Raw genomic sequence first — 11,570 nt, 5'->3', positions numbered from 1 at the left:
ACTAACTGGAGCCTTCATCTGATGCATAGTCCAGGACAGGAGAGAACAGAGTATGGGGTAGCACTTTGAAGTGGTGTGCCTGCCCAGGAAGTTGATTATCTCCACTTCACATCAAGTTGTCATGGGGTCACACAGTCAAACACTTCTGTGATCTTACAGCCCTGGCACCCCTGGATACAAGCGGGTGCGATGTCACAACCTCCACCACCCTTAAGACACTCGGCAAAGGAGACACTGAAGGGCTTTAACTGCTCTGCTCCTAGGTTCTGGTGTGGGTACCACATCTTAACTCCCTCAGGAGCAGGACCACACATCACTGCCCAGGGCCATGGGGGGCAGGGGGTCGGCATCAGGAACTTGGAGTGTAAACATCCCCTCCACCCTGCCAAGGACTTTTTGTGTGGGAAGAGAACTCTGCTTTGAGGATTATCTCAGAATTCTTCTGGGAGTCCTGGGGTTCCTACCCTCCCATACTGCATTGGGGAGGAGAAATAGAGTCCTAAACAGAGCCAGGCCTTACTGCCTTCCACACCTGTGATGGGACAGGTACAGAGTGATGCTCCGTATCCCCAAGCATAGGATGGAGAAGACCTAAATTTCTAAGACTGGGGATACTTGCCTGGCATGCTATAGGCCTTGGGTCAATTCCAGAATCTAAAAGCATTAAAACGAATGTCCAAGTTTCTGGAGGTGTTTGTTTGTTTGTTTGTTTTTCGAAATGACAATGTGCTGGACCCTTTGAGGTTCCAAATGAAAGCCACAAGAAAACCCTGTAGAGATAAGACTGTTATTTACTCCCGTAGGAAGTAGGGCATGGGAGGGGGATAGAGGGCGGCCCTGGCAGACCCTCAAAGTCCACCTGCAGCACCCCAGGACTAAGTGATGAGAATTCAGATCGCCAGGAGGAAAGGCTGTGCCGTGTAGGGCGCGGGGAACCTTTAGCACTAGCTGGCAGATCGCGCTCCCGGGTGAGTTCCAGCGTGGGGGCCCCCAGGAACGTGAAGCGAGGCTGGGCGGTCCCCGCGGCGGGACACGTGCGTCCGCGACGCCCCGGACCTCCAGGCGTCCCCGCGCTGGCCGAGGGCGGGGCAGCCGCGCGCCGCTCCCCTCCTCTCCTCTCCTCCCCGCCCGGCCTCCGGTTGCCGCGGCACTCGGCCCTGGGCTCCCTGCGAGCTGCCGGCCGAGCCATGGGCTGCGACGGCCGGGTGTCTGAGCTGCTCCGCCGCAACCTACAGCCCACACTCACCTACTGGAGCGTCTTCTTCAGCTTCGGCCTGTGCATCGCCTTCCTGGGGCCCACGCTGCTGGACCTGCGCTGCCAGACGCACAGCTCGTTGCCCCAGATCTCCTGGGTCTTCTTCTCGCAGCAGCTCTGCCTCCTGCTGGGCAGCGCCCTCGGGGGTGTCTTCAAGAGGACGTGAGTGTCGCGCTCCTCGCGCCCCTCCACATCCCCGCCAGCTGTGACCACCTGCCCAGCTGGGCTGGATCTTAGCCCAGGGGCTGCCTCCCTCCCCCACCGCAAGCTCTCCCGGAAAACTCTCTCGGGACTGACGGTGACATCTGGGCTATATGTATTTGTCTCACCCACCCCCGAGAGAGCCCAGAACCCTTTCGCCCTCGCTCACCAAGCCCACCAGCCAAGGAGTGTTGGAATGTACAGAGATGCGTAAGACCCTTATTGCTCTGCTCCTCTGAGATTTTGTAGCCCCGGCGCCGGAGGTGGAACTGGCACTGAGAGGAAGACAGTTGGCGGTGCCAGCTCAGGGGGCAGTTCTCAGTGACAGGGCTGGCCTATGGTTTGACTAGGAACCCAATGGTGGCTCCACTCATAGTGGCTCCACATCAATTGATCCCTTTACCTAGATGGTGAGGCTCCTGGCGTCTCCTAAGGGAGACAGGGCACGGCTGCAGCATTAATTAGCCTGCGGAGGCTGAGTGAGCCCTTGGGCCCCTGAAACTCACATAGCTAGGTAGAGGAGTGTAGAGCCTCTCATCCATCCTCTATCTCTGCTACCCAGGATCCCCTTTCTGAATCCCTCCACCTTGTTACTCTTCCCTGTCCTCTTCCAGGACAGAACTCTGGTCTCTCCCCAGCACTCGGACTGTTACCCTTTTGAGTGCCATGCAGAGCCCCATTTTCCTGGTGTAGGAACCCCTCTTCGGATATTTTTAGAAAGGCAGCAGCCTTCAGTCTCTGTACAGCCAGGAATAGACCTAGAACTGAGACCTAGAACGAATGTTTGCACACCAGAGGCGACTGTGTGGTCTTCCTCATTCTGCTTCCTACAGAAACAATTATCTGGACTGCAAAACCAGATAGATAGATAGATAGATAGATAGATAGATAGATAGATAGATAGATAGATAGATGCATAGATACATACATAGATACATACATAGATACATAGATACATAGATAAGTAGATAGATGATAGGGATAGGTGGATGGATGGATAGATAGATAGATAGATAGATAGATAGATAGATAGATAGATAGACAGACAGATAGATAATAAAAGACCTTGTTTGTATAGAGGCCATTCTGGGCCAAAGGGCTGGAGGGCTCAGTCCTCCTGGCATGCATGCAGCTGTGGGAAGATGCAATACAGGTGTCAGTATAAAATGGACCCCAGTCTAAGCCACCCAGAGCCAGCGGCACCTCAGGAACTGGAGAGTGACTATTTTCATTTCCCCCCACATCCTCTTGCAAGTGCAAGAATTCTCAGAAGCAAGTCTGCTTGGGCCTGTTAGCACTTTGTGAGTTTGGGATAGAATCTTGTATATATAGGAATTCTGAAGATATGTTCAGCTAGAACATTCATGAAGAGGGGGAGGGAGCATCTCTGAATGTCAGAGGATAGGCTCTGTTGTTGTTTGGGGGCACTGGGAATGGAAGCTTACATGCCGGGTAAGCTCCCTGATACTGGGCCACACTCCCAGCCCTCACAGATGCGCTGTGTTATGCTGTGCTGTGTTCACCTTCCTAGAACGTTTTTTAGGAACATATGTAGCTCAAACAGGAAGGTGAATGAGGATCATTCTAAGGGTCAGGTTGGCAAGCCCACTTTTCTGAAATGGGAAGCAAATATGCCCCTAACTGGGCCGTCTCTCCCTGGCTTTGGTCCTCCCTCTAAATCTCTTATCCACCAAGGCTCTGAACAGGCAACAGAGAGCAAATCCTGCGTCGGGAAACCGCAGTAGTGCCAACAACGATAGTAACTAACCATTGTGCTAAAGGTCTTCTATCAACCTACTTGGCTTTCACCACAGCCCTGCAAAGTAATGTTGTTCTCCCCATGTTGTACAGGAGGAAGTGGAAACTCAGAAGGTTTCAGAGATTTAGCTAGGGGTGTTAATCCCAAATCTCTGGAGGCCGAGTCAAGAGAATCTTGAGTTGGAGGCCAGCCTGGGCTACATAGCAAGACCCTGTCTCAATCAGTCAAAAGGAAAGAAAACTAAAGACAGGAAGGAGGAGGGGAGGCACTTGTCTGATATCGCATAGTTCCAGGGCTTGAACGTGAGCATTTTACTGTAGTCCCAGATACCTTGGCCGTGGCTGGTGCCTTATGTGTGTCAACAACTGCTCTCTAGCTGAGCTTCTCTAGCTGAGCTTCATGCAAGTGATGGATATCCTGTGGGTCTTCATGGGCTGAGTATTCCTGAGCTCTGGCAGTGCCTAGGAAGGCAATGTGAGCCTCCTGGCCTCCTGTTGGGATCTTCCAGAGCTGGGTAGAACTCCTGGTGGTTCAAATTTAAATTCTGAGCTTTAGTGGCTCACAGCTTCAAGACCAAACTGTCACCAAGAACCGTTTTTGTTTGATAAAGAGCAAAGCAAGGTTCTGGTGGGAAAGAGGGGGAAGACCCTGACTATCAGCAAGGACATCACTCTCCTGGCTAACTCTGGCCCTTCTACCCATCCCCACCCCCAAAATGAACAGAAGCTCCGCCAGCCCTGACATGGCCTGGAGTGAGTGTAGCACAGCCTCGCCTGTCTGTTGAAATGCTAATGTTCCTGCAAGGAAGTGCTTTTCAGCTTAAGTGATTACCAGTCAGTGTGCCAGGCTGGCACTGGGGAGAGGGGATTGCCTTAACAAATCTCAAGGACCAGCTGCATAGAGCCGGTGTGGGAGTAACACACCAGACCGTCTTTCTTTAGAGTTCTGCTTAGCCTGATCTGAGAGCTCTGGCCCACAGGGGCCTTCTAGACACCTCCGAGGGGCAGGCATTGGAGAAGGTCCTCAGGGCGACACCAGGCATCCTTCCCTACTCCTAGCGGAGACAAAGACCTTAACCTTTAAAGCAGGCCATCTGCAGGCCCAGCAGGAGGAAGAACAGCCACAAGAACCTAAACTAGAGCCTCCCTTGGAAAAAATCTTGTTGAGCACAAAAAGGAAATCTAGAGAAGAAACTTAGAAAGCCACCTGGTTGGCAGAGTGGCTAGGCTTGTGGTTTACAAAAGAGGTAATGGGTATTTAGACAAAAGGTTAGGAGTTTTGTTGTTGTTGGGTTTTTTCCCTGGTTTTGTGGGACCTGTCTAACCACCTCAGGGCAGCTGGGAAAACCCCCTTATCTCAGGGATATCAGTAGATTCATGATTTGAGATCTTCTCCAAAGACTCCCAGCCTCTCCGTAGCTTCTTCCCAGTATTAAGTGGTTTCGGGCTTCTTGGTGTCTACATCTGCCAATTGACACCTTCCTTATCTATTCTTTTAAGTCGAATTCCTTATCTTCAAATCCCATGCTGCCAGGATTCAGCCAAGAATGACTCCCCTGCAAACCCTTGTAGCAAACTGAGTCTTCATACCCTTCTTCATAGCCTGACCCCCAGTCTCTTCCTCATAGCCCGATCCTCAGTCTGGTTGCATCTCAAGTCACTGGGCCCTCGCAGTCCCTGGAACACAGCACTGACAGTTCTCTTCCCTGGACTGGGCTCTGACTGGTCTCACTCCTAGACAGCTTCTGTTTGGCCCTTCATCAGTTAGTCCACTTTTCAGCATGCTACAAACCGTGTTAGAAACATATTATATGTGCCAGAGTCCTAAAGAGAATTCAGCACTAGACAGGTTCTTATTTAAAAACATCTCAAAACCAGGCATAGTGGCGTATGACTGTAATCCCAGCCCTTGGGAGATGGAGATAGGAGGATCAGGAATTCTGAGTTATCCTCCACTACATAAGGAGTTTGAGGCGAGCCTGGACTCATTGAGAATCTGTCCCCAGCAAATACGCCCAAGGGAAGTGAAAACATTTGTCTACACAAAAATGAGTCCATGGATATTCACAGCAGCATTATTCATGATAAGTCAGTGAAAATAAGGTCTACTTTCATAAGCAGATGGCCAGGTAAATAAAATGTGGTATAAACAAAGGGTCAGGTAGCCTATGGAGCCATCCTTACAGGGTGTCTCATTCAGCCAAAGAGCTGGCCACGAACCAGCCGGTAACAAAAGACCACAACAGGGTATGAGACCGTTCACATGAGCTATCCAGTACACAGGATCTGGGGTGGAAAAAAAAAGCCTTGTAGTAAGTGGTAAAAAGAAGAAGCACACGGGGTGACTGCTGATGGATATAGGGTTTCTCTGAGGTGACGGGAAGACTTTACATTTAAGCTGGACACAGCAATACATACCCATAATCCCAGCACTTGGTAGGGTGGTTAGGCAGTGGGGGAGCTGTTAGGCGGGAGCATTGTGAGTTCTAGGCAAGCCTTGACTATAAAATGAAAACCCTATCTCACAAAAACAAATACACAAGCCTCAACACTTAAATTATGGTAATGGGCTCACTACGCACATTATGAAAATAAAAGTGAGTTGTACACTTAAATAAAGTTGGATTTGATAGCATAGAAACCATGTATCAAAGTTTTAATTATAAAACATCTCAGAACTCTTCCCACAAATTAGATGATTCATTCAACAAATGCTTCTTAAGCCATACACTGATTCAGGGGTGAGGGCTCCGGACAAGGTCCCTGCTCCTGCCAAGTGTGCATTCTGGAGGGCAGTGTGCGACAGTGATATAGGATAGGGACAGAGAGGGAGGGCAGAGCTGAATTATGGCTGCTCCAGCTAGGTGTTCTAGGTAGGCCACTTTGAGGAGGTGACATTAGGAACTGGCTCCTGAGGAACAGGTCGGGCATGTTAGGAAGTGGGGGAGAGGTATTCTGGGCAGACAGGCCTAAGGTTGGTTGTATGGCACTTCTCACATGCCCAGCGCCCAGTGAGCCATTGAGGAAGGTGCAGCCACAGCCGAGTCAAACAGGCAGTCCCCAACATGAACAGCATCAACATGGAGGCCTGAGGTGACTGAGTGATAGGGAACCTTCCTTGCCCCCATCAGCTGAAGAGAAAATTGCTCACTGATCCTAGTTCCTGGAAGGATGGGCTCTCTGTCCCCTTGAGATTGATAGGTGACCCACTGTGACTTCTTCCATTCTGTCCCCCAGCCCTTTTCATGAGAAAGGTGAGATCCCATCATCCCTGCCATGGAGAAGGGGTTCCTGAGGAGAATGTGCTATCATAGACCCAGGCAGTGTGGAGTTGAGGCTCAGCAGCATTCTTCCCCACATGTGGGCAGAGGCAGGAGTGGGCTCTGCCTGTATGGAGCCATGCAGCCCTGCCTCTTTTCACAGTACCAGGAAGCCAAGAACAGGTGCCCAAGGCAGGGACACCCCAAGGTGGTCACATGTGTACCTGGCAACCCTTGCTGAGAGGGAGTTAGCAGCCTTCTCAAGGTCACATAGCCAAAGTGGCCCAGCAGGCAACGCCACAATAGTCCCAGCCAGCCAGAGGGAGGACGCTGGTCCCTCCTCTCCACTCACATTTACAACTCTGAGTGGAGTCATTAATCAGTAACTTGACCATTTATCGGGCTTGCTGGCAAGTTTCTTAAGCCTTGGAGGAAAGAGATGCCTTTAACTGACCCAAATTCACATCTGAGTTCCAGTGGAGGACAGGACAATGGCACTCTACTAGGCTCTGCCTCACCTGGGAGTCAAGACCCCGGGCTCAGTTGTATACTCTGGTGGGCTCTTCCTGTCTAGACGTCAGTTTCCTGATCTTTAAAGGGAGATCTCTCAGGTCCTCGCTGCTGTCACTCTAGCTGTGCCACTGTGCGGGACCAGGAAAGAGGTGGGTTCCTGGTACATTCTTGCATGACTCCAGGGATCACTCTGAGCCTATGGCAGCAGGAACAGAGATAGGTGGGAAGAAGCCTGGAGTTGGCACTGGTCCATGCCCTCTTCTTGCTGGCACATATCCTGGGTCCTGCATTGACTTTGAAGAAGCCCAGGGCTGCAAGGAATGATGAGCACTGGAGAGGAGTCACCTGAGGCCTTGACAAGGAGGACTTGCTATCCCCAATTAGAGTGGAGGAGACTGTAACTCACAGGGGCTGGGTGGTAGCGGTTTGCCATGGGTCGCACTATTATGCAGTAGCAAAGTTGAGCCTTGAAGCCAGCATATTGACCACACACTCCACCCGCATCCTTGATGTCAAACTTTCAACATGATTACTCTGTAATCCTTAGTGACCCATGTTCCTGGAAGGAGCTATTACCTCAGCCATTTAAAATAGGCAACGAACATGCTTTAATTCTAAAGGATTTCTGGAATGTCCATGCAGAGCCCTAAAGCACCTGGAAGAGTGAGCTGCTGGCGTATATTTTGGCCCAAGAACCCAGAACAAATGTGGGAGTCAGCCTTCCAGACTCCAGCCCCAATCCTAGATGCCAATCACAGCCCAAGTCCTGGCAGGAGGCACAGGGAAGGGATTTTCCACGTCTGTTTCCTCCTAGCCTGGCTTCACTCATAGGTCGAATGGGCACAAGCTTCAAGTCCACCTCCCAGTCTTCTCAGATGTACAAAGTCTAGGGCATCAAACAAACCCCAGTGGCTTCCACGCACACAGTAACACAGCTATTACCTGTCCTTTCCTCCCCCTACCTCCCTGTGGTTTCTTCCTGTCACGGATTGACTGGTCTTACTTAAGTCCCATCCCTGAGGATTTTGCTACGAGACTGAGTACTACACTGAACCACTTCCAGGGTTCAATGCCACAGCCCCAGGGTGCCCGGAAGACACACACAAAGCACACAGTCTTCCACTGAGCCTCACTTCCACCTCATGCCCAATTACTTAGTTTCTTTTGTTTTTTTGTTTTTGTTTTTTGTTTTGTTTTGTTTTGTTGTTGTTGTTGTTGTTGTTTTTCGAGACAGGGTTTCTCTGTATAGCCCTGGCTGTCCTGGAACTCACTCTGTAGACCAGGCTGGCCTCCACTCAGAAATCCGCCTGCCTCTGCCTCTCAAGTGCTGGGATTAAAGACGTGCGCCACCACCGCCAGGCTTCTCTTGTATTTTTGATAAATGGTCTTGCTATGTAACCCAGGCTGGTGGTGACCTCTCCATCTTCCGCCTTCTGCCTCCTAAGTGCTGGGATAACGGGTGCGTGTAATGTATTAGTTCCTGAGAGAGTCTTTGTACTTGAATTGGTGAGGGAGGCGGTGGTAGTGGGCTGGTGAAGGAGCAAATAGAAGTGCCTGGTGCCGTCCCTGAAGTTGGTCCTCAAGAGGTTGCCTGTCTGTCTTAGACTAGGAAAGGAGCTAGAGGAGGAGAGTGGAAAGGAGAGGTCTGCCATTTTCACCTGGATAGGTATCCCTCCTGTACTGGGTCCAGAGGAAGAGGTAAATGAAGTGTGTTACTACAGAGCAGGAAGCAGAAACACAAGCAAGCACTGCAGTAGGACAGCTGGGTAGTCAGGCTGGGGACTGTCAGAACAGGACCCCAGGGAGAGCTGCAAGCCTTCCTTGCAGGTCTGTCTCAGGGAACAGACCACCCAAACTGCAGCCACTTTCCCTCCATCCTATTAAGCCAGGCCTTGAAGCGAGTCTCCCCCCAGGATCCAGGAGGGAGCAGACAGGGGTCATGAACAGTAAGCTCCCCCACCAGATCAGCCTGGAAATGAGAAAAATAACAAAATAACGAACTACTGCCATCAACAGAACTCAAAAGGCTTTAATCAGATACACGGAGATGGAATGGCCGTGTGCTGAGGAGATCAGAGTCAAGTGCTGACAAAAGACAGCCTGCCACATCTCTGGGGACCCATCCCCCACACATACACCCTCCGCCTTCCCTTCCAGTGTTCTGGAACCTCAGAGGTCGGCTGACTCCACCTCTCCCTTCTCATCATCTGAGGGTGTTCCTCTACAACCTCCAGAATCTTCTTGCTGCCCAGTTCTGCCCCCAAACACAGTACGTTAGCCTATAGACTGGTCCTAAAACACACGAGTCTTGGATCCTTTCTCTGAGAATTTGGTTATAAGGCAAAATTCCCTGCCAACAAGACCTTGAAATCGATCTCTCGTGGGGACAGCTCTCAGCATGCCTGGGGAGGGCTGTTCTGATGTCTGTTTGAACTGGGAACTGCTCAGACTAGTCTTAGCAGGAATAGTCCCTGACCTCTGTCCTTAAAGAGAAGTCACTAAGTTAACCAAACTCTATGCTGTGGCTTTGGTCTCGGTAGCCTGGTCTTGCCTGGGAGCACAACTAACTCTCAGTCAATTCCGGTCTGAAGGGCACATGTGACTTACCTGACCCCTATTCTTACCCAGCTGAGGACTGCCAGGCTCAGGCTCATCCTGGGTCCCCAACCTTTATTTGTAGATGTATGGCACTGTTCCCTTGAGATGCTCAAAATAGCCTCCCCAAGAGGGTCAGGAGTATTATTGCATATGATTGCTTAGAGAGAATAAGGTTTGAACAACATAACATGTTTGTTGGCCTTTGTGAGCACCAGCGTGACATTTGGTGTACTCGCAGCAGCTGTGAGAAGCCATTGCTGTACTCAGGACCAGAGCCTACTCATCCCTCCATACAACCCACAGCTTATGAGCCATTCCCTTTCTGCTGGTAGCAGAGCAATGACAAGGAGGTGGGGCCTTCCAGGAAGGCTCTGGGCTCCTCTGCTAACTCCAGCTCTCCCCTGCCCAGCCTGGCCCAGTCGTTATGGGCCCTCTTCACCTCTACCCTGGTCATCTCCCTGGTATTTGCTGTCATCCCCTTCTGCCATGACGTGAAGGTACTGGCCTCGGTCATAGCGCTGGCGGGCCTAGCCATGGGCTGCATCGACACCGTGGCCAACATGCAGTTGGTGAGGATATACGAGAAGGACTCAGCTTTCTTCCTTCAGGTGAGCTACACAGCGGGAGGCTGGGTCCTGGGCCAAGCACAGGGAGCTCCCCAGGCCCTCCCCAGCCTGTCCTGATCACTTACTAGCTGGGCCATACACCATCGGTAACCCAATGCCTGGCTTTGGGTTTCCTCGGCTTTGGGTGATCTCTGCCTGCCTTGTCACCTCTCCCAGGAACCCCCGGTGTTAACAAACGTTCTCTAACCAGGAAAGGGAGTGAGGCTGAGGGTTTGCTGTCTGTTCTCCCATCTCTTGCCTCTTCTCCTCTCTCCTTCCAGTCACGTAATGTAGGTTACCAGGTACCTCACGAAGCAAGTTAATGAAGAAGAGTTTATTTTGGCTTGAAGTTCAGGGAAATACAGTCCACAATGATGGCGGGGAGAGGAAGGGTGTCACGAGTGGCACCATCCTGGGCACCAACCAGGAAGCAGAGAGAGGAAAGCCAGGGTTTGCCTGGCTGTTTTCCTATTTTTACGAAGTCTCAGACTTCCACTGACAGGATGGTGTCACCCATATTTGGGCTGGGACTTCCCTCATTAGTTAAGCTTCTGTAGAAATGCCCTCACAGACACACCCAGAGGGGCACTTTCTTGGTGCCCTAGGTGTTTCTTAATCCAATCAAGACTGACAAAATTGACCACCAGGACAGGAGACAGCCCCAGTGGGAATTAAGGTTGTGGAAATAAAGGAGAGGACTAGCCACAATCACTCCAGTTATCCCAGGCATCAAGGGTGGTGAAAGAGACCTTTCCTTGACATTCTTCATTCTCTCTCCTGCTTCCTAAGTCTTCCTCCTAACTCTAGAGTCAGGCAGGGGACTCCTGGATACGATATAAAGTAAAGGGGAGGGGAGGTGGTACCCTCTGGATGCAAGTCCTGAGCCAGGCTGAGCGGTACCCCTCCCCTCTACCCAGGTCCTCCATTTCTTCGTGGGCCTTGGTGCTCTGCTGAGCCCCTTGATCGCTGATCCCTTCCTGTCAGAGGCCAACTGCTTTCCTGCTAATAACACAGCCAATGCCACCTCCAGAAGCCATGTATCCCGGGTCCTGAGCCAACAGCATGCAGCCGCCCAGCCTTGGATAAACCAGACGATCCCCAGGCTGCCCCCAAAGGATGGGACCGAGAACCACGTATCCTATGCCTTCTGGATCATGGCTCTTATCAATGTGAGTGTCACTGGTACAGCTGGGGTAGGGAGCTGGGGGGTGGGGACAGTGCATGCCACCCAGTCTATCTCAATAGCACAGAATCTTCAGACTCAAGGGACAAGCCAGGGTCCACTGTGTGCAGGCAGGAGGGGGAAATGGCCTGTAGGAATCATCCCAAAAGTCCCTCTGTGTTAGCAGTTCTTTTTTTTTTTTCTTTTTGGTTTTTCGA

At 51.3% G+C, this 11,570-nt stretch overlaps 1 protein-coding gene across 1 annotated transcript in view; it reads left to right on the top strand.

Moving 5' to 3' along the window:
* Positions 1 to 1,126: 1,126 nt before the first annotated feature.
* Positions 1,127 to 11,570, top strand: part of Mfsd4a (major facilitator superfamily domain containing 4A) — a 30,797-nt gene continuing 20,353 nt past the window's right edge. Inside the window, exons 1-3 of the mRNA XM_031382083.1 lie at positions 1,127 to 1,417; positions 9,995 to 10,193; positions 11,108 to 11,359. Of these exons, the coding sequence (XP_031237943.1) occupies positions 1,188 to 1,417; positions 9,995 to 10,193; positions 11,108 to 11,359 (681 nt within the window). The 5' untranslated portion in view covers positions 1,127 to 1,187. The remainder of the gene's footprint in view (positions 1,418 to 9,994; positions 10,194 to 11,107; positions 11,360 to 11,570) is intronic.

The sequence above is a fragment of the Mastomys coucha genome, unplaced genomic scaffold (genome assembly GCF_008632895.1).
Source record: "Mastomys coucha isolate ucsf_1 unplaced genomic scaffold, UCSF_Mcou_1 pScaffold1, whole genome shotgun sequence".
In the NCBI taxonomy this organism is placed as follows: domain Eukaryota; kingdom Metazoa; phylum Chordata; class Mammalia; order Rodentia; family Muridae; genus Mastomys; species Mastomys coucha.
The sequence above is the reverse complement of the archived record's forward strand: the minus strand, read 5'-3'. Positions and strand labels throughout refer to the sequence as shown.